Here is a 25,443-nt window from a genome sequence, read left to right on the forward strand (position 1 = left end):
GGGGGGGGGGAAGAGAATTAACATATCTCACTCTAGTATCACCTGGCTTCAACATAATACAATTCTGTGATTCATATCCAATATGTATTGCTGAATTGTTTTTCGTTTTATCAACAGCTGTTCAGCATGTGATGCAGCACTCTCCAGTTGGTATTTTGAGAAAGATGGGCTGCTATTTTGCAAGGATGACTACTATGCAAAATATGTGGAGTCATGTCAGGATTGTGGACAGGTGAGTGAGTGATATAAGGAGTGCAGTTAGCTATATTTTAACTATGAAATTCACTCATTGTACCAATTGTGCCTGTTTTTTCACTAGAGACTTTAGATAAATAAAATGCCAGGCACACTGTACTTTTCAGTATATCCTCTATCAAAAGAAACTGCAGATTTAAACATCAAATTTTAAGTTAGATTTAATGAAGGTGTATTTTTAGTTGTGTCCATGTCAAAATTGGATCCGATCTAAATGTACAAATATAGGTTTTGTGGGTAGCACCATAACCACTCTTGGACTAATTATACTGTGAAGTAGGTAAACACACAACTGAATGGGCTTCTAAATATATAATGCCATGGGCAGATGGGGTTGGACAAAAAGACTACTCTCATTACAGAGAAAAACTACTGATGTGGTGTATTAGTGTACATCTGTTTCTCAGTCTTGGCATTTATGCTGTATACGTAATATGCTCCACTGGAAGTCAAAAACAGCAGAGCTCCTGTGCAGCTTTACACAGTAAATACGTGTTGTTGGCAATAACACACACAGACTTGAATGGTCTTATATGTATTCTGCCTATTTGGAAGATTGCAACCACGAATTGAATATATGTATAAGTAGGCAAACTTGCATCATCAGATTTTAATTTTATCTTGTACATAGATGGCAAAACGTTTGTAATAATCTTGTTGTTCATTGCAGCTGAGCTAACTGAGCACTTAACAACATTACAGTGAAACCTCTATATAACGTTTTTCAAGGGACCACAAATTCTGAACACTGTATAGAGGAAAACGCTATAAAGAGGAAGGCTTCCAAATAATAACTATAGGGCATTACTGAAGATTGGGATACCACTAATCAGCTTTGACAAATGGTGCCATGGATGACATTTTAAATTTTCACAACACTGTAATATGATATTCATTGCAAATGATCAATGTATCAAATTGGCAATAACACACACAGACTTGAATGGTCTTATATGTATTCTGCCTATTTGGAAGATTGCAACCACGAATTGAATATATGTATAAGTAGGCAAACTTGCATCATCAGATTTTAATTTTATCTTGTACATAGATGGTAAAACGTTTGTAATAGTCTTGTTGTTCATTGCAGCTGAGCTAACTGAGCACTTAACAACATTACAGTGAAACCTCTATATAACGTTTTTCAAGGGACCACAAATTCTGAACACTGTATAGAGGAAAACACTATAAAGAGGAAGGCTTCCAAATAATAACTATAGGGCATTACTGAAGATTGGGATACCACTAATCAGCTTTGACAAATGGTGCCATAGATGACATTTTAAATTTTCACAACACTGTAATATGATATTCATTGCAAATGATCAATGTATCAAATTATTAGTTTTTTTGTAATAAAAACATGGGGCCCAGTGGGTGGATGGGTGAAAGTAAATGGATCAGTTTGTACTGTAAAAAGTTATAACAGATTCTTAAGATATGACATCATTGTCCAAAGCTGACAGGTGGTATCCCGTTCTTCAGTTGACCCAGTTATAGAATATGAGCCAAATTTTGTTTATGATATACTGAACATATAACATAAAAACACAGTAAATGGTACAGATTAAAAAAGAATTAGTTGCAAAAAATTACTTTAATAATTAAATTATGAAATAGAACTTAAATTTGCACAAAACTCTAGGAACCTATGCAATCTGAAAATCACATACCTATGAGTTTTTAAAATATTCAAGCAAGCATGTTTGTTTTCTATTTCTCCTAGACTCTATGGCAATCATTTCTTGCTCCAAATGAGCAAGTTGAACTACTGTTCTGTCCTCACGTCTATGGGCCATCATGTATGTCCTGAATGTTTCAAAGGCTTCAGCTGTGTTAGTATATGAGGGCACAGGGTCATCTTCTTTGTCACTGTCACTTTCACGACTGCTATTATTCTCCAAGCTTCTCTCTGCAGTCAGCTCCTCAGTACTTTGTACTCCTGTGGTTGCCACATTGTCATTCACAGCCACAAAGTCCTCAAAAGTGACAGAATCACTGCCTATTAATTCCTGAAATTCTTGCAAATCACTTGCAACATCTTCCACAGGAGCTCTCATTCTCACAGAATCCTGCTTTTGTGAAACAGTTTTTAAGAGTTTCAGCACTGACTTCCCTCCGCGAGAACATAATTAAATTCATTGCCCGTAAAATATTCAGCTTCAGTTGTGATCCTCTGCTGGCTTCCCGGTTTTCTTTGGTCCATCAAATTCAAGGTATTTTTTTTTCAAGGGGTGTCCTATATTTAACCTTAAGGGCGTGTATTAGTCCCATGTCCAAAGGTTGCAGATGGCTGGTGCAGTTGGGTGGCAGGAAAATCACTTTCACATTTCTCAGAAAGGGTTTGTCTGGTGGATGTGCCGTACATCTATCCACAAACAGCAGCACTTTTCTTGCAGCACTCCCCATTTTGGCATCAAATTCTCTGAGAAAACGTTAAAATATATCACTCATCATCCATGCCTTGGCATTGTTTGTATATTTGCACGGAAACGTGGAAATGTTTTTGAAGCACCTTGGATTTTTTGGCTTCCTGATAACCAAAAGTTTGTTTTTCACTGCCATCGGCATTTGTACACAACAAAACGGTAATACGTTCCTTGCTCTTCTTACCGCCATGGCAATTTTCCCCACAAAAAGTAAATGTCTTATCCAGCATTAAATTGAAAAACATACCAGTTTCGTCAGCGTTATAAATGTCACGCAATTTGTAGCCATGTATCAAGATTAGGGAGAGTCTGCATCCACTGAGCTACAGTTGGTTCGTCCACACTTTTGCTTTCTCCACATTCCACTTTGTATACAAAACCATGACACTGTCGAAATTTATCACTCCATCAATTGGACGCCTTAAAATTTTCCATTCCTAACTGCAGTGATATTTGAAGCACCTTCTCCTTCAAAATAGTTCCATTTATAGGAATGTTTGCAGCAAGTGCTTGCTGTAACAAAGTTAATAAAATTTCCTCCATTTTGTCATAAGTCGATGGTTTCGCATTTCCACAATTCTCAAACCCTTCCATTATCGACTATCTGTTTTTCATAATAGTGTTGAGGGGGCCAGTTCAAATTGCTTCACTAGCTAAACGCGACTCACACCAGGAGATGCCTCCACTTTTTTAATAACAGAAACCTTCTCTTCCAGAGAAATGTTCTTCCGCTTTTCACTCATGTCCACTGATGACAGCTTAAAACAACGTTATATCGAAAACACACTCTCACTAGACATACGAACTGTTTGCTGCTCAGCTCACACAACACACTAAGAATACAAAGCATTGACTGAAGTGGCATCAAAAAGATCGCAAGCAGAATGGGCATCACATGTCATGTGACTGGGTTCTGCCGCTGACATATGAAACATGCTAAGCGCGGCCTTTCCGAACCGGTGCGAAATGTGAATCCACAGAATGGAAAACGATGCGTCTACATCCAGTCACTTAAACGTTATAAAGAGGTAAATAATTGACCAGGGTTCCAAAAATATGAGCATTACATGGAGGAAATTGTAATATAGAGGAAACACAGTAAAGAGGAAAATTTAACATCGTTTGTATGGGCTTTTAGTCGGGACTGGGGGAACCCTGACGTAGCATAGAGGAAAACGTTATATGGAGGAACGTTATAAAGAGGTATCAATGGATTAAATTCACAATAGTTTTGTACAGTTCTCTTTAGACACGGCAAGGAATGTGGTAGGTAATGTGACAAACCCACCATGGTTCAGTAGCCATGTCAAAAGTTTCTCGAAATTAACAACAGTATTATTAAAAGGACAGATTGCTTCTAAAGTAGAAAATAAATGTGCCCCCCCCACACACACACACACACACACACATGAACACACTCTGTGGCCACTTGGGTGGTCGTGTTATGAGTTGTGCTTTTAGTGTGTGTGTGTGTGTGTGTGGTGTGTGTGTGTGTGTGTGTGTGTGTGTGTGTGTGTGTGTTTTGTGACTGTGACGAAGTGTCTCGACTGTCTGTGATTCAATGTCTCGTCTATATGGTGGGTAACTATCCCTTTCATAATATTGATGTTACTCCATCCTGTATTTTCCATTGTTTCTACAAAAACAGAATGATAATGCCTTGTCTACAAACAAAACCTAAGTGAAACCAAAAGCAACATAGGGAGAATGATGTTGGAAACATTCTGTGAATTCAAAAGTAAAGTACTGCTGACAGATCTGCCCAAAAGTTCTAAGAAAGCTTTGGCCCTAGATAGGTAAGGGTTCAGTCAGGTGTGAAGTAACTCAGTGATAATACTGGCATCAATAATGATGGTGACATACAAGGGAAAAAAAAACTTGCCCTTTAGATATTATTTCTGTAATTAACATATTAGTACAGCTCTCCTTTGTCATTGGATGAGTAGTCCCATTTCATTTCCTTATCAGACCTTGGACTTTTCCTGGTCTGCAATTGAACAAGCGGGGTATTAGACAATTTATCAGCTCAGTTAGAAGAAAATGTAAGGGTGGTGCTGCCGCCACCACCACCACCACCACCACCACCATAAGACAAATCACTTTATTTGTTGGTGTTGTATTTGACTTAGCTTTAGGGTTAACTCTGAATTCAGGCTTATAGTAGTGAAGGAAATTAAAGTAACCAATTTGATTCAAAGACATCAATAATTTGATGATACAAGGAGAACATAGATTGCTACTCATCGTAGGGATGACATGTTAAGTTGTAGACAGGCACAATGAAAACACACACATTAGCTTTTGGCCAAAGCCTGCTTCAGAAGGACACACACACACACACACACAAACACACTCTCTCTCTCTCTCTCTCTCTCTCTCTCTCTCTCTCTCTCTCTCTCTGTCATTCACACGTGACCGGCATCTCCTGCAGCTCGAACTTGAACCCCAAACTGGAGTTTCCATTTTTTTAGGAGTATAAATTCTTTAATGTAACAATGAAAAATTCAGGAAGGAATAATGGCTATATTATGAAATGTCGTGCTGCTAGGTCCTCTTGTCAGGTAGACCAGCCACTTGGTGCAAGTCTTTTTATGTGACGCCACTTCGGCGACTGACGTGTTGATGGGATGATATGATGATGAAGACAACACAACAACCAGACCCTGAGTGGAGAAAATCTCCAACCTAGCCAGGAATTGAACCCGGGCCCCTTTTGCCTGGCAGTCTTCCGTGCTGACCATTCAGCTATTGAGGCGGGCACGGCTATGTTATGAAAAGGATAGATTGCTACTCACCGTATAGCGATGTTAAGTCGCAGACAGGAGCAATAAAAATACTACCAAATTTGTAAGATTATGGCCAGAAAGTCCTCTTCCGAAATACATTCACACAAATGCAGCTCTCACACACACACACACACACACACACACACACACACACACAAAGAGATAGTGGTCGTATGCGTGGGAGTATGTTTCCTATTCTGGAAGAAGGCCTTCTGGCCGAAAGCTTACATGTTTGATAGTCTTTCTGTTGTGCCTGTCTGTGACTCAACATTGCTCTATGGTGAGTGGTAATCTATCCTTTTCATAATAAATTATTCATGTAATTGTTTATAAATTAGCTGAACACTCATGTAGATCCTATATGTACAAAAGATTAATAGGATACTTAAGGGCAATCCATATGAAGTGGTCCAGTGATGGTTGCTTGACCATTTTTAATATATTAAATATTTTTTTTGTGATTGCCCTATATTTGAGAAGTTCAAAACAGTTTTTTAAAATAATTTATCTTGCACCTTTACTGAATGGTGGTCATTTTTATTTGTAGGCACACAATGATTTTTCAGTCTGGAGACATTAGCGAAAATTTGAATGTTTCTGCACTGGTTTAAGTTACAACATTGCAATTGACATGATTGTTTTTTAGAGAAGTGTCCTCTACAATATTGTCTATTACACAAAATACCCTAAATTCAAAAATAACCAGTCAAAATTGCCTCCAAAGTTTGGTATCCAAATTTTCAAAAATCCACTTTTTAGGCCCGAAAATAACAAACAAGGAGTGATTTATTAGTCTATTTTTTTTTTTTTTTTTGCTTTAGTTAGATATCATACACTACTAGCCTCATATGGAACAAGAACTATTACAAATGTTTCCTTAATTTTTTATGAATTTTTGAAATTTGAAAATTTTCATTTTTTGTTAAGTTTGGGATTAGTTATCTTAGGTGGGACTGAATATAAAAATATGATTTTTGCACAGTTTGTACACCTATATGATAACAACGTACTGGAAAATTTCAACATTGATATCTGACTGTGAACAAAGATACAAATTTTTGAAAATGAGGAAATAATTGACATTAGTCTACAACTGATCTTATGCCTGTTGCCTATTTAAATGGTTTATTGCTTCATTGTAATAAAATTTAATTGACATATATTTAGTTAACACTATCACCCAATATTAATTTAGTTTATTTATTTTTAATAATGCAATATTAAACAATAGGAGCTTTAGCTATTGTTCTATGGTAATAAAAGTGCCCATTTAAGTTTAGGTTTATTGTTAGCTTTTGTTCTATGATAGTAAGAGTGCCCATTTAAGTTTAGGTTTATTGTCAATAAATGAGTACAGTATTGCTGGGTGTGGCATTGTTGTAGCCAGTCCGTAGGCATTGTTGCAGGCACTCCGTTCTTGACCTCTGTGTGGAAGTACATACTTAGAGAGTGTAGAATGTGTTATGTGCTTTGTTCTGTGTGTAATTTGTTATTAATTTTGAGAGATTAACTGGATGCAATAACATGGGCGAACAGTGCTCTGTTGGACAGATAGCAAGTGAAGTGTCACAAAACAATTTACAGTTTGGTTTCAAAAAACTTGAAAAATGTCAATGATTTTGATGAAGTTAGACAACTTTGTTTACATTCCGAGCAAGTTCTTCTGTAACATCAGTGTGAGTATCATCAGAAGAAATATATTCTGAAGTACAACCACATTTTTGGAAGAAAGTGCTGTGATTCACTTAAAGTTCCTAAAAAGCCTATTACTAAAGGTTTGAGGGAAATAAAACTTGATCATTTGTCCTTGTTATGTGAGAGTGAAACAGCTTCCAAAGTGATACGTAATGTGATTCCTGGAAATTCCCTGTGCCTAAATTGTTACTCAATCCAGAACCAGAATCATGTAACTTTGTTAATGATATTTATATTCCTAGTGAGGAAGCTGTTAACATATTGGATTTTGCTTGTTCTAAGTTAGATGTATCTCTTGCTTTGAAAATAATAAAATTAAGTAGCAGAAAAAGAAAATCAGCTATTGAAAATAAGGTACAACAAATTTCCGACAAAATTAAAAGAAACTTCCTGGCAGATTAAAACTGTGTGCCGGACTGAGACTCGAACTTGGGACATTTGCCTTTCGCGGGCAAGTGCTCTACCAACTGAGCTACCCAAGCACAACTCATGCCCCATCCTCAAAGCTTTACTTCTGCCAGTACCTCATCTCCTACCTTCCAAACTTTACAGAAGCTCTTGTGCGAACCTTGCAGAACTAGCACTCCTGAAAGAAAGGATATTGTGGAGACATGGCTTAGCCACAGCCTGGGGGATGTTTCCAGAATGAGATTTTCACTCTGCAGCGGAGTGTGCGCTGATATGAAACTTTCTGGCAGATTAAAACTGTGTGCCAGACCGAGACTCGAACTCGGAGACGAGGTACTGGCAAAAGTAAAGCTGTGAGGACGGGGGTGTGAGTTGTGCTTGGGTAGCTCAGTTGGTAGCGCACTTGCCTGCGAGTGGCAAAGGTCCCGAGCTCGAGTCTTGGTCCAGCACACAGTTTTAATCTGCCAGGAAGTTTCATATCAGCGCACACTCCGCTGCAGAGTGAAAATCTCATTCTAAAATTAAAAGACTTGGAATCATGCTTTAATAATACAGATACCAACATTATTTCTAAAGAAGAAGAAAATCTACCATCTGCATCATCTGACACTGAATATTTGAGCTTAATCGAGAAATTAAAAATTAAATGTTCAGTGACATCTAAAGAGGAAAAAGTTAAAATTTTAAGTTTGCTCCCTGACTCGTGGTCAAGAGGAAAAATAGTTCATGAATTCAATGTTTCTCATCATGTGATTAAAAGTAACCCGAAAATTAGTGAAAGAGCAAGGCTTTCTTCTAGTTTTAGGAAAGAAGAAAGGAGTCGGTATAAGTGAAGAAACAATTAAAAAGATCCAGCAGTTTTTTGAAGATGATTGAAAACAGTAGAATGTGCCCAGGATGCAAAGATAGCAAAAGAGTTGTTATCGCTGGAGTTGAAGTAACAAAGCAGGAATGACTAGTGCTGTCAAATTTAAATGAACTTTATGTAGCTTTCAAAAATTCTCATCTTGAATGCAGAGTTGGAAGGTTGTGACTTCTGCTCTGTATGGTGAATTTTTCCTGGATCCTCAGGGACACACTTTGTATGTGTTTGTCTATATCATCAAGATGTCAAACTGATGATTGTGGGTGCAAAACTCGGTGATCTTAACTACAAAGATTTACTAGATTTAGTAGTCTGTGACACTAACAGTTATGACTGCATGATGAGTTTGTGCAATAAATGCCCTGGTAAGGAGACCGTTATTGAATTGTTTCATGAATATGATGAGGAAATTACAGACAGTATTACCTTCACAACAGTGGTTCACAACTGACAGGGCAGAAATAACAACAGTGGTAAAACCTTGGAAGAGTACTTGGAATCTTCAGTTGATAACTTACAAAAACTCAAGTCACCACTACGTTTCTAAAATCCAAAGTAAGTTTTTGAAGGACAAAAAAGCATAACTTCATGAAACTGAATGCATAGTGCTGGCTGATTTTGCAGAAAATTTTACATTTGTGATTCAGGATGCAATACAAGGGTACCACTGGGCCAATGACCAGGCAACAGTGCATCCATTTATTCTCTACTTTAAAAATGAGAGAGACGAAGTTTGCAGTTCTTCAATTTGCACTCCATGCGACTACTTGGAGCACAACACTTTGGCGGTACATGTGTTTCAAAAGTATGTAATAAATTACATAAAAGAAAATTTTCCCAAGGTTGAGAAGATGATATAATTTTCAGATGGAAGTGGTAGTCAGTATAAAACAAAAAGAATTTTTGAAATTTGTGCAACCGCAAAGTAGACTTGGGTTGGAGGCTGAATAGCACTTTTTTGTATCTTGCCACGGTAAAAATGCATGTGATGGAGTAGGAGGTACAACAAAATGTGAAGTAAGTAAAGCCGGCCTACAAAGACCAACCACAGACCAAATTCTCACAGTACATGACATGTATGTATTTTGCAAGGATAATATTAAAGGCATACCTATTTTATGATCAAGAAAGAAGTGGTTCTGCATATGAAAACAACAACCAGATTTGAAGACTGTATAGCAATAAAAGGAACAAGGCATTTCCACAAATTCCTTGGCATTGTAGAACACTTAGTTTGATGCTTTGTAACACCAGAAACTGAAATTTATGAGGATCATTGTGTCAGTAAAATTACATCTCTGTCTTTAATGTTGAATGACATAGTGGTATGTGTGTATGATGGACAGTGGTGGCTTGCAGAGGTTGAAAGAATAAGTTTGGAAAAAATGATGTTTTTGTGCATTTTTACCACCCTGCTGGCCAAGAACATCATTCAAGAAATCTACTAGTGACAAAGTTTGGATACCAGTGAAAAATGTTTTAAGGAAGCTTTGTGCTTGAACGTACCACAGTAACTGGGAGGTCTTATTTTATATCACAGAAGCTATTTGAAGAAATAAGTGTCCTTAACATTCACCACCAGGTTTAGGAACAGTCACATCTCTAAGGATGATGATTGAAAATATTTATTTTAAGTATGTCAAAATAATATAAATGTTAATGTCAGTTTTTCCACTCCTTGTATATAATTCAGTACCGTACTTCAATAATAATTGATTATATCCTGCCAATATCACACATGAATAGGCAACATCCATAAGATTAGTTGTAGAGTAATGTGAATTATATCCTCATTTTCAAAAATTTGTATCTTTGTTCACAGTCAGATATCAGTATTGACCGGCCGGGATGGCCAAGCGGTTCTAGGCGCTATAGTCTGGAACCGCGCGACTGCTACAGTCGCAGGTTCGAATCCTGCCTCGGGCATGGATGTGTGTGATGTCCTTAGGTTAGTTAGGTTTAAGCAGTTCCAAGTTCTAGGGGACTGATGACCTCAGATGTTAAGTGCCATAGTGCTCAGAGATCTAACTATAGGAAAAAAGTACTCTCATAAATCACTCCTTGTTTGTTATTTTTGGGCCTAAAAAGTGGATTTTTGGAAATTTGGATACCAAACTTTGGAGGTAATTTTGACTGGTTATTTTTGAATTTAGGGTATTTTATGTAATAGATATTGTTGTAGAGGACACTTAGAAAAAACAGTCATGTCAATTGCAATGTTGTAACTTAACCCAGTGCAGAGATATTCATATTTTTGCTAACGTCTCTAAACTGAAACATTGTGGCGCACTTACAAACAAAAATGGCTGCCATTCAGTAAAGGTGAAAGGTAAAATTAAAAAAAAAAAAAAAACTGTTTTGAACTTCTGAATTATAGGGTAATCACACAAAAAATTAAAACATTTAAAAATGGTTAAACAACCAACTTAGTTTTTATTGGACCACTTCATTTGGATTGACCTTTAAGGTGTTTAAGAATGTGGTCTTGATTGTTAACAGGTAGGATTGGAGTTTTGAAAAGGTGTCAGTTCCTCTAATTTGAGGAAACTAGAAAGGCAACCATGCTGCTTGGTTCCATGAATGTCAAGTATTTATTGAGATAAAGAAAATTCAGGAGATATGTCACAAGTAGAATATCCTATATCGGGCAGAGAAGGAAAAAAAAAAAATTGTAGCTCAGAAACCATTAAACTTGCAACTCATTGTGGTCACAGGAATATACATTTGGGTGTCTGTGTAGTTGTGTGTGCAAATGTGTGTACTTCACAGTAGAAAGAGAGCAAGAGCTTGAAAGCTAGTGTGAATAGTGTTTGCTGTTCAGTGTGCTTGTACTCTACACACCAGACTGCTATAGGTAAGTGGTTGCATTTCTCTTATTTTACATGTTGTTCGATGCAGTAATTTCAATATTGCTTTGAAGATGATAGTAAAGACGATATGAGATTGAAATCTGCCAGACACAACCAGCAATCTCCTCCAACAGCTTTGTCCCAATGTAACTTCTTTTGCAGAATGATAGGTGTAAAGAAAATTCAAACCTCACTTATAAGATCACTCTCATTTCATATTGGAGCATGTATGGGTTGTGGCTACATCTAAAGAAAAGGAAAATGGTACTGTAGGGCAGATCTTTGGGCTTGTATTTACTAAAAACATATTTTAAATTATCTAGTGCCTCCATTCCAAGGGATAGTAGCATACAGAGAAAATACTTCACCAAAAAGAAAAATATGGTATTAGTAACTATCTTTGTAGACGAGGTACACCACTCCTCGCCTCTTCGTGGCAACATCCTGCTCTCTACTATTCCTGGGTCGAGTTGTTGAATCCTTTGTAACAGAGAATTTAGTTCTTCTTCTGGTGGGTCAGAGCAAACTTTTCAGCATTGCTACATAGCCTCTCTCTGCCAATGACTTCTATGTCCTCCATCCTACTCACACACTGCTCTGTGGGAAACAGTTGATTATTTCCACTCCAGTGATCACCAACGTCTTAAAGAAAGTTACCAATATGGGTGCTCAGCAAGGTAAAGTGAGAGACTGTGCTGTCAGCTGACTGTGTTTCAAAGTGGATAGTGTTCAGGAATTGATGAATCATGTCACCAGGACAGTCCAATACATTGCTGATGGATTCGTGCTATAGCGACCACAGCCACAATCTGGCCAATTCCGCTAGGGGCGCTGTACTTTGTTCTTGCGATTTGCAGAGCTTTTTGTAGTTTGTTTATTCTGCGTTTTTACCCTCAGTCTTATACGGGTTCCTATGTAGAATGCTCAGACGCAGTAGATGTATTCTTGTGTTTCTGATATCATGAGCCTGATATACAGCTGTCATCCTCATGAGCTCTGTGTTTAGCATTCTGTGTGTTATTCCTATAGCAGGCATAGTGGAGTCTCAAGGCCTGATGTTAATACACAGCTGCCAAACCAGTGACCCCAACATGATATGGTGCCTGCATGTTTATAACACAAGTAAACAACACAATGGATGAAAGTCTTGAGACTGTGAACATGATTGTGTCCAGACTAGCCTTGTGGCTACCGCTGTTCTGGCTGAACAACCCCGCCGTGTGGTTTGCCCAGGTAGAGGCAATTTTTTTCTATTCTGATGTGAGTGTAGATGCTTCTAAATTTGCATTGGTGGTGAACCAGTACATGGCAGAAGTTTGGGACATCACTGTTCCACCACCTTAAAGGAATGCATACAACATGTTGAAGTCGGAACTGGTCCACAGTGTTTCCGGATATCAAGTGGAGTGTGTTAGACTGGTATGGACCCCAGAGGATATCTGCGACTGAAGAGCATCACAGTACCTGCAGCATCTTAGAAGAAAAATCTACGCTGGTACCGCATACGATCAGCTGTTGTGTACGATCTGGTGGTCACTTGCCTCCCTCTATCAAGGCAATTATTGTGATGCAGTCACAGATGTCACTAGATGTCATGGTAGAATTGGCCAACAAAGTACTGGATGCCATATCGCCTGTGGACATTATGGTATCAACTGTGCAGTGCGTGAATACAACCACCATTGTAGCACGTGCCAAGTACGAGGCATTAGTGGGGTGAGTCTATCAGCTGACGTAAGAGTTAATGCAGCTGGTATCATGTTGCAGCGTCGGCTATTGCAGCTGGCAGAGGGATAGAATGTGCTCTTGCAGCAAAGCCACATTTAGTTCACCTGCACTGACACCTGAGGTGCAGAAGGACATCTGATACCAGTGGCTTTTTGGCGAATGTATGTGTTGCTGCACCAAGCCGTGCATATATCTAAATGCCAGAGGCAATCGACTGTAGGTGCTCTTTTAGATTCCTGTCCAATGACACAGCAGCTATTCATCAGTGACCGATGCACTGGCTGTAAATGTCTGATAGACACTGGCTCTGATTTATGCATCCACCCATGCAAGTTGCTACATCAGTGCTGATCGCATACAACATTTTGCCTGGTGGCCACAAATAACTTGCCTATTTCCACGTATGGTCTGCACAGAATAGACTGGATTTTGGTCTCTGCCACATCTTCCTATGGAATTTCCCTGTGGCAGATGTGGGTGAACTGTTTATAGGTGTGGATTTCTTGGTGTAATATAATCTTTTGTGAGACGTATCCAATGCCTGCATTGTAGACCAGATGAGTGGGCTGATGGCTGCAGGCTTCCAGTAAGAAACCCATCCAATTTGCCCGGCCAATAACAACAGTGGTTGACGAACATGTTGTGTTACTGAGAAGACTTTCTGGTGTTGACGAAGCTACCAGGCATACTGAAAGACAACCGACACAATACTGTTCATCACATCAAGACAATGGTGGGACCACCAATCTCCTGTCGACATTGAAGACTAGTGGTGCATCAGTTGAAGATAGTGAAAGCTGAGTTCAATAATACACTCCTGGAAATGGAAAAAAGAACACATTGACACCGGTGTGTCAGACCCACCATACTTGCTCCGGACACTGCGAGAGGGCTGTACAAGCGATGATCACACGCACGGCACAGCGGACACACCAGGAACCGCGGTGTTGGCCGTCGAATGGCGCTAGCTGCGCAGCATTTGTGCACCACCGCCGTCAGTGTCAGCCAGTTTGCCGTGGCATACGGAGCTCCATCGCAGTCTTTAACACTGGTAGCATGCCGCGACAGCGTGGACGTGAACCGTATGTGCAGTTGACGGACTTTGAGCGAGGGCGTATAGTGGGCATGCGGGAGGCCGGGTGGACGTACCGCCGAATTGCTCAACACGTGGGGCGTGAGGTCTCCACAGTACATCGATGTTGTCGCCAGTGGTCGGCGGAAGGTGCACGTGCCCGTCGACCTGGGACCGGACCGCAGCGACGCACGGATGCACGCCAAGACCGTAGGATCCTACGCAGTGCCGTAGGGGACCGCACCGCCACTTCCCAGCAAATTAGGGACACTGTTGCTCCTGGGGTATCGGCGAGGACCATTCGCAACCGTCTCCATGAAGCTGGGCTACGGTCCCGCACACCGTTAGGCCGTCTTCCGCTCACGCCCCAACATCGTGCAGCCCGCCTCCAGTGGTGTCGCGACAGGCGTGAATGGAGGGACGAATGGAGACGTGTTGTCTTCAGCGATGAGAGTCGCTTCTGCCTTGGTGCCAATGATGGTCGTATGCGTGTTTGGCGCCGTGCAGGTGAGCGCCACAATCAGGACTGCATACGACCGAGGCACACAGGGCCAACACCCGGCATCATGGTGTGGGGAGCGATCTCCTACACTGGCCGTACACCACTGGTGATCGTCGAGGGGACACTGAATAGTGCACGGTACATCCAAACCGTCATCGAACCCATCGTTCTACCATTCCTAGACCGGCAAGGGAACTTGCTGTTCCAACAGGACAATGCACGTCCGCATGTATCCCGTGCCACCCAACGTGCTCTAGAAGGTGTAAGTCAACTACCCTGGTCAGCAAGATCTCCGGATCTGTCCCCCATTGAGCATGTTTGGGACTGGATGAAGCGTCGTCTCACGCGGTCTGCACGTCCAGCACGAACGCTGGTCCAACTGAGGCGCCAGGTGGAAATGGCATGGCAAGCCGTTCCACAGGACTACATCCAGCATCTCTACGATCGTCTCCATGGGAGAATAGCAGCCTGCATTGCTGCGAAAGGTGGATATACACTGTACTAGTGCCGACATTGTGCATGCTCTGTTGCCTGTGTCTATGTGCCTGTGGTTCTGTCAGTGTGATCATGTGATGTGTCTGACCCCAGGAATGTGTCAATAAAGTTTCCCCTTCCTGGGACAATGAATTCACGGTGTTCTTATTTCAATTTCCAGGAGTGTATGATCAAATACGGCATTGTGCATTTGTCTGATAGCCCCTGGTCTCCACCCATGCACCGCATTTCTAAGAAGTGTGGTATGTAGCGACCTTGTGGAGACTACAGGGCTTTGAACACCCACACGATTCCAGACAGATACTTGGTACCTCTGCTCCATGACTACAACTATGTATTGAGCGGTGCTGTATACAGTGAATTAGATTGCACCAGGGCCTACACACAGTTTCCAGTGGCACACTCGGACATCTTGAGCCAGCCATTATTGAGCCATTCGGCTTTTTTGAGGGCAAGTTCATGACTTTCGGCCTCCAGAATGCTGCACAGACGGGACGAAGGTTGGGCGATTCAGTGCTGCGTGGTCTGTCATTTTGTTTTGCGTGCCTGGACAACAGCTTAAAATTCTCCACTTCACCAAAAGAACACTGCCAGCGTCTCATTCAGCTTTTCCAATGACACAGTGAACATGGAATTGTGCTGAACGTAGCAACGTGGGTCTTCGGACAGCTGCAGATCCCCTTTCTAGACAACTGCATTACCCCTCTCAGGCTTGCTACCATTGCTGGACAAGGTTGACGCTATCTGCCAGCTGCCAGGGCCAGCCACATACAAAGAATTGAGACACTATTTAGGCACTATTAGGCTTGTTAAACTTTTATCAGTGGTACCTGCTGCATGCAGATGAAGTTAAAGAGCTGCTGACAGCTGCTCTGGTGAGCCCAAAGGCTAAAGGCAACTTAGTTATTACCTGGACTGATTATATGAACGTGACTTTTGAGAAGTCTAAACAAGCGATAGCGAATACGGCATTTTTGGCACACCCTGAGCCGAATGCACTGTTGGCTGTAGCAGTATATGCAAGTTAGATGGCAATAGGCGGTTTGCTTCAACAATATCTTAACAAGATCTGGCAGCCGCTAGCTTTCTTTCTAAAAAGCTGACCACCTCACAGAAGAAATGAGCATGTATCACAGAGAATTATTGGTGATGTACAGAGCCATCAGTTAATTCCACTCTCATGTCCAAGCTTCTGCCTTCACAATATTTACTGACCACAAACCACAGACATTTGCCTTCCGGCAAAATAACCTGAGCTGTTTGCTGAGACAACAAAGTCAGCTGCTGTAGCAGCCCAATTTACCACGGACATCCAACACATCTCGGGTATGGACAACATCATGATGGACTGCCTCTCTTGCATCGGAACCATCTCAAAAATGGACTACACGGCACTCACAGAAGCATAGAGGTTGGATCAAGAGCTTCAAGACTTGCTGAGACATGGGGTCATCATTACAACCACAACTTATGAACATTTCTGGCACTGGTGAAAAACTGTATTGCGATGTGTGCACAGCCAAGTCACATCTGTACCTGCCATTGAACTTCTGTTGGGAAGCGTTTGAATCCGTGCACAACCTGAGTCACCCAGGTAAGAGGTCTACACTCGGTGTAGTTCTAGCTAACTTCATACGGCGACGGGAGGAGGAGGATTGCAGAGAGTGAATTAAGTGCTGTCTACAGTGCCAGTGCAGCAAGGTTAGCAGGCACATTCATTTGCCAGTAAGTAATTTCCCAGACATCACGGTGCGCTTTACACTGTCCATGTTGATGTCTTCGAGCCACTGCCACCCTCGAACGGTCAGTGTTACCACCTCATTATTGTCAGCAGATTCCCTTGTTGGCCTGAAGCAATTCCAGTTGGCAATATCTCAGCTGAAACCTTGGCACAGGTCTTGTAACGCATCAGATATCTCGGTTTGGTTATCCTCTTCATTTCACAACCGATACAGGCAGACAATTTGAGTCAGTTGTTCACAGAACTGGCAGCTCTTAGCAATTTGAGCACCATTGGATGAGCAACTACCACCCGGTCAGCAAAGGAATGTTGAAGATAGCACCACCCCCTAAATGTGGCCTGATGTGCACTACAGCCAGATGGACTTAGGCTCTGCCAGTAGTCGTCCTCTGGCTTCACAACACCTACAGACCAGACCTGGGTGGTTCCTCAGCAGAGCTAGTAGGAGGAAACACTGAGACTATCCTGCAATTTTGTAGAACCCATCCTGCAATGAGATCAACCCATCATGCTCTTTGGGTAGCCCAGAGAGCACATGGAGAAGATAAGCACCCCACAGCCATAGAGACACAGTAGCATTCCAATGTTTGCACACAAGGACCTCAGCTCATGCTCATGTGTGATGCTACATAGTGATGGCATCAGAATGGCTTTCCAGTTGCCCGACACTGGTCCACACCAGTTTGTCAACAGGGGAGACCACACTATCAACATTATCTTCATAACCACTGCCCCCTCTGCCGTCTTGTCCAGTGTGCACCTGTGCTCCAGAAGCGACCCGGACAACTGCACCGCCTTTGCCAGCAGCTTTTGACCACACTACACCATGAGATCTGGCTGTCATGTGCACTCCTAGTGTGCTTTCTAGATGGTGCTCTGCCCCTGCCAAAAGGCTGTTGTTGCAACTGCAGCTATCATCTGGTGTGTGTTGTGGTAGTGTGCGAGTGTCAGCCTGAGTGCAGTTGTCAGTTTTTGCGCGTGTGCTTTGTAATTCTGCGCATTCCACTGGGGGCACTGTGTTTTGTTCTCACGATGCGTTGAGCTTTTATTCCTTGTTTTGGTTCTTTTTGTGTGTGGTTTATTCTGTGTCTTTTACATTTAGTGTTTTATGGGTTCCTATGTAGAACGCACCTAGTAAATGCAAGCAAACAAAGAGCTCACTCAAGCACAGTTGATCCGTTCTCCCATTCTTGGTCTCGTGAGCCAGATATTTACCGTTCATCCTTGTGAGTTCTGTGTTCCGCATTCTACAATGAAATAAATTTCTGTTATTTTCTTGAAGATGATATGGTGTACATGTTATTCCTGTAGCAGGCCTAGTAGAGTCTCAAGGCTTGATTCTCATACACGGCAGTCAGAATGCCAGTCTTCAGGACAACTTACAAGACTGTTGTTACTCGGCAGAGTGAAGAGAGGTACTTGACAATTGAGGAGAGGCACATTACACTGCAGTTGTTCAAATGTGTACCATCAGTTAAGAATCTTGCAGACTTTTTGCTTCCTATGGCAGAATGTCATTGTTTTATGAGAAAGATGTAGTGGTTGTTTTTGAAACAGTCTTGAACTCCATAAATTGTTGTATTTGAGATATCAGGATCATTTCATTACTTCTGTAATGAGGAATGTTATTCGCCAGACCAACAGACATTGCTCAAACTATGATGAAGCTTTTTGCCCAATTAACTTTTACTGTTTGCCAGAATTGAACTTTCCATCAACATTGAATGATTGCTCAGAGGGCCAGTTTTGACTACTGTTCTGCCAGTGTTGAAGTTTACACCTGTCCTTTCTCAATTGCAGGAGCTGCAGTTGTTATTGGATGTGACATTTTGTACATCATGAGGTCATTATAAAATCTATTTAAGCATGTTGCAGCACATCAGTGGAAATACTAATGGAATCCTCCTAAATAAGTTCAATTTTGAGAGTGAAAGAGGAAGATTTTGAAATTCTTTTCCTCAAACTTGGGGAGGATTGTACATCCTGAAGTAGCTGACATAGTATTACTCTCACTAGCAGTGTGGGAAAGACCTTGGAGTTCATCAACCACCATGTTGTGTGGATATTACAATCCAGACAACTCTTCAGCCACCATTTAAAATTTTTAACTTTCAGTGAGTTTCCTGCATTTCACATGTTACGAAAATGTTACCTGGTTGCTTTAATGTGAATGGTCTGAAAGGCTCATATGTCAAGAGTTCAGTATTTTAAAATTCGTAAGCTGAAAGATGCCCCTCTCCCCTTGAGCTGTGGCCTTTCTCGAGGTGAGGTAGCTTGTGTGTCTCAATACTGTAGATAATTATGCTATAGAGCCAACCACCATGGAATTAACTGAGGTGGTGCCCAGGGAATTTGGTTTGAAAATGAGATACTAAGAAGTGGTAATTGAGGTTTGCTATTTGAACAGCAAAATAGCTATGATGGATGGCTGAAGTGGAGAGGATATAAAATACAGATTGGCAGCAGCAGGAAAAGCTTTTCTGAAAAAGTGAAATTTATTAACATCACAGACAAATTTGGAGGTGGAGGAGCAGGCATAAGACATGGGGATGGACAGAACTTGCGGTGGGGTCAGTTGCTCTCTCACTATCCTTTAAACAATCTGTCCACCACCTGGATAGGTTTCAGATTGTCTGCCCCTGCATTCTGCGATGGTAGATACTGGTTTAGCTTTTGACAGCAGCGTTGACAAAAATTCGATGAAGTCCCTGCCGTGGAAAGGCCACAACTTCAGGTCATGGGCTATAGCTGAAACTATCGAGTATTAGGTATTCATACATGACTTGTTTGAAAAAATGTCTAAAATTTTCTTTAAGTTGTTTACTGTCTTTAAAACACAGAAAATGGCCATCAAGTCCATATTTAATATCCCGACATCAATTATGCAGTGTTACTGACTGATTGTCAAAAGTTCACACTCAAAGGCATCCAGAAGATACTTAGTCCAACCTGTTAATTTGAATGTCCTAAACAGTCACTGACCCACGACTGCTTGCAGGTTAACACATTCAGTTGTTCAATAGGCTTCTTGTAAAGAAGTGCTTGCCATAACGTCTTGTAACATGCGCGAAACTTGCCCTGTGGAGTTCATGTACAACATGAAATGTTCACACGCAAATGTCTCCTAAAATAAACCACTCACAAAGCTCAAACTTTCACAAAGTCTCAATACTCTATAGTCATTTTTCATCGACAACATGAGAACTGATCAAACGTGCAAATTTCTTCATTTTGGTACAAATTTGTTCAGCACGGATTAACATAGGTGTTTACCAGAAGACGTCTCGACTAGAGATAGGCACAAAGCCCTGCTCAAAAGCATGGGAAATGCTGAATTCCTGTTGGCTAGTATGTTAAGCAGCTAATCAAATAATCTGGAGCACTTATGTACCCACGGTATTTCTAATGTCAGCCAATCAATTACCACAAGTAATTTGGATTAGACGTCTTGTAATTCTGTAACTAAGTAAAATTTAATGAAAACAAAGTAAGATTCTTTTCCACAAAATAATTTACTAATAAATTTAATACTCAGTGCTCCTTCTGGTTGCCTTTTCAAAAACAAGCTTGCTCGGAAATTCCCCTATTGCGCAGCAACTCTCTCACGCGTACATATCCATAGTTTCAATAAAATAGAACATACTCACTTAACATATGCGATCCATTCACTCTGTCTCTCCAAAACACTCGCACAACCGAAACACGATGAAATAATAATTTTCGTAAGTACTTCGAATTGCTTCAGAAATCTGTGGTAAAGAAGAAATTCCAGAAAATTAGATTATGTGAATCTGTTCTCTTGGTTGTAGTTTCAATTGATACTATAGATTAATAATTACAGCCCCTAATTCAGTTTCACAATGCCAGCACAGTTATTGTGTGTTTTAGGGAAAAATTTATGTCTCTAAAAGTACTGAAATTATTTGTTTGAAATTTTAACAATATGGTTAGCTATCCACAAAATTTGGTATGTAGGTATGAAAGAAATCAATTAATATTTAATAGTACTTCTTCAAATTTATAGTGTATATGTGAGTATGGGACATCATCATCATCATGTGTAATGTATTGCATGCAGCATTAAGCTAGTACACAGTTTACTTGGCCCAATTGGCAGCCTCAGCTGTACCAGTGAGAGAACCAAAATGTGCTCCCTCCTAGCTCCATGACATGCTTTCAGTGCAAGATGACAACTAGTAATAATTTGCTGCATTACAAACGCCCCTGTTCCAATTTTATAGTGGTTTCCTGCAATCCTAGCTCTGTTATGATTGTACAGTGTGCAGATCTGCTCAATGACTGCACCTGAAGAGAGCCTGGATTTGGTGTTCCACACATGAATAATGCTGACTAAAGTGGCGTTAAGGACCAATACCATATGAAACCTTTGTCCTGAGCCAGGGGAAATGTCACTTTATATAAGACAGTAACTCTTCATGGTGTGATACATTCTATCACAAGCCTTGAGTACTATGCTGTTGCTCAACTATCCCTAGAGCAACTTTTTGATTACCATATGTAACCATTGAGGTCCTTTGCAATTATTGCAAAGACTTTTCTTCTAGAAGATGTTGACAAATATTGTTTGTGACCTGTTTCTAGCCATGGCAACCTTTGCTTTATTTGGTGACCCATAGTTATTTAAAATTTAATAATGTTAGAGAGAGAAAGGCACTGTGGTTATGAATAAGCACCCACCATTTTGTTGAAGTGTTGAATATGGTAAAGTGAAATATTTATGTTACTCTCTGCAGTAGCTTATCTGTCTTTTGTTGCTGTCCTAAAATGTGTGTTGTTGTGCATTTGCTTTGTTTTATGCCATCTATTTCTTGAAGTGTCTGCAGTAGGTTCTGGGTCCTGTCTGTAGTTCAAGAAAGAAATTAACTACTGTAATTTTGCATTTCGTAATACCAGAAATGCGTTAGCATTTGTTGTGCAATACTTGTGGTTAGTATTGTGTGTATATGTGAAAAATTACAGCACGTTTGTTACTGGAATTTTTGGATCTGTAAGTCTGGTCTATTTTATGGGGATGCACTGGATTTCCATGACTGGCAGGCGAGTATGCAAGTGATTTGTGGGGCAAGCTACATGCCATGTTTGAACAGAAAACAAAGCAAGCTGCACATTCTGTTCAGTCAGAATTCTTCAGTTTTCACACAAGTTCATGCAATGGCTTGGTGACACATGCGCACATTTTGAAAACTAAGTTCTTCGAATGTGAAGCGGAGTACAGGGCTATTACAAATGATTGAAGCGATTTCATAAATTCATTGTAGCTCCATTCATTGACATATGGTCACGACACACTACAGATATGTAGAAAAACTCATAAAGTTTTGTTCGGCTGAAGCCGCACTTCAGGTTTCTGCCGCCAGAGCGCTCGAGAGCGCAGTGAGACAAAATGGCGACAGGAGCCGAGAAAACGTATGTCATGCTTGAAATGCACTCACATCAGTCAGTCATAACAGTGCAACGACACTTCAGGACGAAGTTCAACAAAGATCCACCAACTGCTAACTCCATTCGGCGATAGTATGCGCAGTTTAAAGCTTCTGGATGCCTCTGTAAGGGGAAATCAACGGGTCGGCCTGCAGTGAGCGAAGAAACGGTTGAACGCATGCGGGCAAGTTTCACGCGTAGCCCGCAGAAGTCAACGAATAAAGCAAGCAGGGAGCTAAACGTACCACAGCCGACGGTTTGGAAAATCTTACGGAAAAGGTTAAAGCAGAAGCCTTACAGTTCACAATTGCTACAAGCCCTGACACCCGATGACAAAGTCAAATGCTTTGAATTTTCGGCGCGGTTGCGACAGCTCATGGAAGAGGATGCGTTCAGTGTGAATCTTGTTTTCAGTGATGAAGCAACATTTTTTCTTAATGGTGAAGTGACCAGACACAATGTGCGAATCTGGGCGGTAGAGAATCCTCACGCATTCGTGCAGCAAATTCGCAATTCACCAAAAGTTAACGTGTTTTATGCAATCTCACGGTTTAAAGTTTACGGCCCCTTTTTCTTCTGCGAAAAAAACGTTACAGGACACATGTATCTGGACATGCTGCAAAATTGGCTCATGCCACAACTGGAGACCGACAGCGCCGACTTCATCTTTCAACAGGATGGTGCTCCACCGCACTTCCGTTATGATGTTCGGCATTTCTTAAACAGGAGATTGGAAAACCGATGGATCGGTCGTGGTGCAGATCATGATCAGCAATTCATGTCATGGCCTCCATGCTCTCCCGACTTAACTCCATGCGATTTCTTTCTGTGGGGTTATGTGAAAGATTCAGTGTTTAAACCTCCTCTACCAAGAAACGTGCCAGAACTGCGAGCTCGCATCAACGATGCTTTCGAACTGATTGATGGGGACATGCTGCGCCGAGTGTGGGAGGAACTTGATTATTGGCTTGATGTCTGCCGAATCACTAAAGGGGCACATATCGAACATTTGTGAATGCCTAAAAAAACTTTTTGAGTTTTTGTATGTGTGTGCAAAGCATTGTGAAAATATCTCAAATAATAAAGTTATTGTAGAGCTATGAAATCGCTTCAATCATTTGTAATAACCCTGTATTTACCATATGGATAGGTTTGTCACCAATTGTGGCAGCATATTTACTACAAGAAAGAACTCAAAAATATCTAGGAGGTTGTCATGAATCTCAAATGTGAATTAATCTGGGTGAAGTTAAGCATCAAAGGTTGGTCGAAACTGGTAGTCTGATGGTTTATAGACCATGTTGATCAGGAGCTGCAGTGATAGAATGCCTCGTAGAGAACTTATAGAATATTGTTGATCATTTTCCTGATCATGGTGTTGTAACGGGGGTGGGGGGTGAGTTGAACTGGCCATGTATAGGTTGGGAGAATCTTGCTGTCAAAACTGTCACCAGAGACAGGGATTTATGTGACATTATTCTGAATGTCTCCCCCAAAAAATCCTTTCAGCAGATAGTTAATGAACCAACTCATGAAGGTAAGATCTTAGACCACCTAGCAACAAACAGACCTGAACTTAACAAATTGGTGATCTTATGGCTGTGGTAGCAACCATGACTGTGGGATTTATAAGGAATATTAAGAAAGGGAGGAAGATATTTTTTCTTAGGAACAGTGTCAGGGTACAAATAGCAGAATAACCAAGTAGTTAGTGCCAAATATTTAGTGATGAGGACGAAGATGTCGAGCACAAATGGAAAAAATTCGATAGCAGTCTTCAGTATCCCTTATACAAGTATGTTGTGAGCAGGGTCGTAAGGGATGGGAAAGACTCACAGCAGCTTAATAGCCATGCTAGAAAACTGTTTCGTAAACAAAGAGATCTTCATCTCAGATTCAAGAGGAGTCAAAACCTAGCTGACAAACAAAATCTGAATGAAGTGAAAATGAACATAAGGAGAGCAATGAGACAAGTGTTCAGTGATTTTGAAAGTAAAATTTTGTCAACCGCTGTGAGTAAAAACCCTAAGAGGATTTTTGGTCTTACGTAAAATCAGTAAGCTGTTCGACATTTATTATTTCTTCACTCAATGACCATACTGGGACCAAAACTAAAGATAAGAGAGAACGCTAAAATACTGAATTTGGTCTTCTGAAATTGTTTCACCATGGAAGATGGGAACACAGTCCCTACTTTGTCATTGTATAATCATTGAAATGGCAGATATTGAGACAACCAAATACGGAATAGAAAGCAGCTACGGTCTCTTAGTAGTGGAAAGGCATCAGGACCAGATGATATACCTGTAAGATTCTGATAAGATTATGTGAAGGAACTCTGTCACTTTCTAGTATCAGTTTATTGTAGGTCGCTGGAGCAACAAAGGGTACCTGATAACTAAGGAAAAAAACAAAGGTCATTCCTGCTTTCAAGAAGGACACCAGGACAGATGCACACAATTACAGATCTATATTGTTGATGTAAATATGTTGTAGCATTCTGGAGCATGTTTCATGCTCAATAATTACGACATTTTTGGAGAACGAGTAATCTTCTCTGTAAAAATCCAGATGTATTCAGCAGACAGAGAGATCCATAGCACTGTAGACAATGGCAGTCAGGTTGATGCCATGTTCCATGACTTCAGGAAGGCTTTTGACACTGTCCAGCACTGCTGTTTAGTTAAAAAAAACTCATCAAGCATCGGACCAGATTTTTGACTGGGTTCAAGACTCCCTTACAGACAGAATTCAGCACGTCGCTCTCAACAAAACAAAATCAACTTGTGTAAAGGTAATTTCTGGAGTATTCCAAGGAAGTGTGGTAGTGCTTTTATTGTTCACAATTTATATGAATGATCTAGTAGAAGGCATCTGGTGCTCTTTAAGACTGTTTGCAGATGATGCTGTTGTCTGTAATAAAATAGTAATGTCAGAATAGGTGACACTTTGCAGAATGACCTGCAGGGGCACTTGTTTGACCAATTCTGGAGTGTTGTTAATTGCTAAGGGATCGTTACCAGGTAGGACTGATAGAAGATAGAGAGAAGACCCAACAAAGATGAGTGTGTTTAGTCATCAGATCATTTAGTTGGGGTGAGAGCTGTACCAAGACACTGGACAAACTCCATTGGAAGTCATTACAAGAGGCATTCTGCATCTCAGAGAGGGTACTA

The 25,443-nt window shown here is 40.8% G+C and overlaps 1 protein-coding gene and 1 long non-coding RNA gene across 4 annotated transcripts in view; one reads left to right on the plus strand and one right to left on the minus strand.

Moving 5' to 3' along the window:
- The window catches only part of LOC124712021, a 144,433-nt gene that overhangs the window by 101,140 nt on the left and 17,850 nt on the right, over nt 1-25,443 (minus strand). Inside the window, exon 2 of one of the 3 annotated variants that reach the window (XR_007005558.1) lies at nt 20,473-20,574. The exons of 1 other annotated variant lie outside the window; for it this stretch is intronic. This is a non-coding gene — a long non-coding RNA (uncharacterized LOC124712021). Of the gene's footprint in view, nt 1-20,468; nt 20,575-25,443 lie in introns of all 3 variants that reach the window. One more of the 3 variants, XR_007005560.1, reaches the window with a different exon arrangement.
- LOC124712020 (LIM domain kinase 1) overlaps nt 1-25,443 on the plus strand; it is a 163,686-nt gene that overhangs the window by 30,111 nt on the left and 108,132 nt on the right. The window contains exon 3 of the mRNA XM_047242311.1: nt 118-232. Coding sequence (XP_047098267.1) covers nt 118-232 — 115 coding nt within the window. The remainder of the gene's footprint in view (nt 1-117; nt 233-25,443) is intronic.

The sequence above is a fragment of the Schistocerca piceifrons genome, chromosome 8 (genome assembly GCF_021461385.2).
Source record: "Schistocerca piceifrons isolate TAMUIC-IGC-003096 chromosome 8, iqSchPice1.1, whole genome shotgun sequence".
NCBI lineage: Eukaryota > Metazoa > Arthropoda > Insecta > Orthoptera > Acrididae > Schistocerca > Schistocerca piceifrons.